Genomic DNA, 2766 nt, shown 5'->3' with positions numbered 1-2766 from the left:
CAGTTTCAACTGGGAAGAATAGAGGTATTTTCCTATCACAAGAAGACTAATATAGATTATAATCCATATTTTAATAGCAATGATACTAGCCATGTCCTCGAGAAGCCAATGGCCTTGTAAAACAGTTGTAAAAATTTGTAATTCAAAGGATCAGGATATAATTTTGCATAAGGACAAGCATGCTTAGTTCACTCGATAGTCTTAGCTAATTCAAACGCATAATGACTGTCAAAAAACAAAACAAAAAAATAAAAAATAAAAAAAGAACTTGGCAAAACATGATAATACTGAAAAGAATTGGACCATTTTGAAAATCAACTCCTCGCCTTCTCCAAATCATCACTCCAGAGAATACGGTGAACGGATAATTAAGGAGTTAAAAGCAGCACTTCTTCCCGAGAAATAACACATCAGACTTTTCTTCTTCAATAACCCTATTGCTCAAACAATTTAGAAGCACTTTCTGTGCACAATTGATGGCCCAGACTCATCATACTCTGCCTTTGCAATCCACATCTGCACTCGAAGGACAGATTATCTCATTAGCAATCATATAAAGGCATCTCACAGCAACATTGAAAGAAACAGATGAGTCAAAGAACAGAACAGAACAAACCTGCTGGAAAGTGCTCAGGGATGCCAAGATAGAACCACCAATCCAGACACTGTACTTTCTTTCAGGTGGTGCTACCACCTTGATCTTCATGCTGCTTGGAGCCAACGCAGAAATTTCCTTGCTCATTCTATCAGCAATGCCAGGGAACATGGTTGTACCCCCTGAAAGGACAATGTTACCATACAGGTCTTTCCTGATGTCAACATCACATTTCATTATGGAGTTGTATGTTGTCTCATGAATGCCTGCTGCTTCCATTCCTACCATTGATGGTTGGTACAAGACCTCTGGACACCTGAAACGCTCAGCACCAATAGTGATAACCTGTCCATCAGGCAACTCATAGCTCTTCTCCACTGCAGAGCTGGTCTTGGCTGTCTCTAACTCTTGCTCATAATCAAGGGCAATGTAAGCCAGCTTTTCTTTCATATCCCTCACAATTTCACGCTCTGCTGAGGTGGTGAAAGAATAACCACGTTCAGTCAGAATTTTCATCAAGAAATCGGTGAGGTCACGACCAGCCAAATCTAGACGAAGAATGGCATGTGGGAGGGCATAACCCTCGTAGATAGGGACTGTGTGGCTGACACCATCACCAGAATCCAACACAATACCTGCAAAAAAGGGAAAATAAATCATCATATTGGAAAAGCAAAAAGGAGATCAATTACATACGAAAATATGAATAAGAGAACTACTAGAGTTTAACCTTTTGGTTGATGAGGAAACTGATAGTTTTTTAAAACAATATTCTACAACAAAAGATTTATTCCGTTTTGTACCAGTTCATTCACACAAGGTGCATATTGTCATATGATACACGCTCAATCTACAAGCTCCGCAGATAAGCTCAAACTACAAACCGAACCTAATCATAATCAAACAATTTCAAGAATTGCTTACCAGTTGTACGACCACTCGCATACAGTGAAAGAACAGCCTGAATGGCTACATACATAGCAGGGGCATTAAAAGTCTCAAACATGATTTGGGTCATCTTCTCACGGTTAGCCTTGGGGTTAAGAGGAGCCTCCGTTAACAGAACTGGATGCTCTTCTGGGGCAACACGAAGCTCGTTATAGAAGGTATGATGCCAAATCTTTTCCATGTCATCCCAATTGCTAACAATACCATGCTCGATGGGGTACTTGAGAGTCAGAATACCACGTTTAGACTGTGCCTCATCACCAACATATGCATCTTTTTGGCCCATGCCAACCATCACACCGGTATGACGAGGACGACCTACAATGCTAGGAAACACAGCTCGCGGGGCATCATCTCCAGCAAATCCAGCCTGAAATGATACATTGAAATGCCAATCAGTTAGCTATGATTCATGAGGACAAAATTAATACAAAATAATTCCCAACAAAAGCAAGCAACAAACGAAAAGAAATAAAAAAAACTCCATTCTGTACCTTCACCATTCCTGTTCCATTGTCACAAACAAGAGGTTGAATATCCTCAGCGTCTGCCATCTTCTAATGTCTGATCTGCTGAAAATAATACAAGTCCGCAGTTTCAAAAACAAATTGATATATATATATATAAACACGCACGTATTTTGCTGAAATTACAACAACAAAGCAGCAGCAGCAGCAACATGGAAACGCCAATACAATTTAACCATAAATCAGTTTCAATTTTTATCCATATATTGAACAAACAAAGAAAATAAATAAATTATGTCCAAGAACAAGAATAAACAAAAAGTTTTTTTTAGTAAAAAACATAACCAACATGTTCGGCATAAAGATTAACGCTGTGATTACAATTTAACATGACAGATCCAGCCCCATTCACTAGAACATGCACAACGGCAATGGCATTGCAGAGAATTAAACGAATCCGAACATAATATGTTCGTAGATGAATTGAAAAATAAGCAGATTTAACAAAAATTGACAATGTCATGAGGAAGCGATACCTACCTACCTTGGGAATTGCGTAGGGAGTGCAGAGAGAGAGAGAGAGAGAAATGGAGGAAGAATTTCTCAGAGTCAGAGACAAAATGCACCAAATTATTCAAATCAATATAACAAGCATCACGCATAATCAGGGCCGTTGGATTCTCACTCCCCATTTTGTCCATTTTAAAATTGGTAGAGAGAGAGAGAGAGATTAACGGAGGAGGTAAAACGTTTATA

General features: G+C 38.9%; 1 protein-coding gene across 1 annotated transcript; it reads right to left on the bottom strand.

Annotated features, from left to right (window-relative positions):
• Positions 1-276: 276 nt before the first annotated feature.
• LOC133284372 (actin-1) lies at positions 277-2097 on the bottom strand. Its single transcript, XM_061481371.1, has 4 exons — positions 2038-2097; positions 1520-1913; positions 617-1230; positions 277-516 (listed from the first exon to the last, which is right to left on the bottom strand). The coding sequence occupies exons 1-4, from the start codon at positions 2095-2097 to the stop codon at positions 451-453; spliced, it is 1134 nt and encodes a 377-aa protein (XP_061337355.1). The 3' UTR covers positions 277-450.
• Positions 2098-2766: the final 669 nt, after the last annotated feature.

The sequence above is a fragment of the Gastrolobium bilobum genome, unplaced genomic scaffold (genome assembly GCF_033153095.1).
Source record: "Gastrolobium bilobum isolate Gb01-03AN ecotype WA unplaced genomic scaffold, APGP_CSIRO_Gbil_v1 utg19213, whole genome shotgun sequence".
Taxonomy (NCBI): Eukaryota; Viridiplantae; Streptophyta; class Magnoliopsida; order Fabales; family Fabaceae; genus Gastrolobium; species Gastrolobium bilobum.
This window is presented reverse-complemented; position numbering and strand designations above follow the sequence as displayed.

Excerpts from the sequence above, each read along its gene's own strand:
- LOC133284372 (XM_061481371.1), bottom strand. The coding sequence starts at position 2,097 with ATGGCAGACGCTGAGGATATTCAACCTCTTGTTTGTGACAATGGAACA. Across the intron at positions 1,914-2,037 it reads ATGGAACAGGAATGGTGAAG|GCTGGATTTGCTGGAGATGA; the intron begins GTACAGAATGGA and ends GTATCATTTCAG. Across the intron at positions 1,231-1,519 it reads TGCGAGTGGTCGTACAACTG|GTATTGTGTTGGATTCTGGT; the intron begins GTAAGCAATTCT and ends CCTTTTTTGCAG.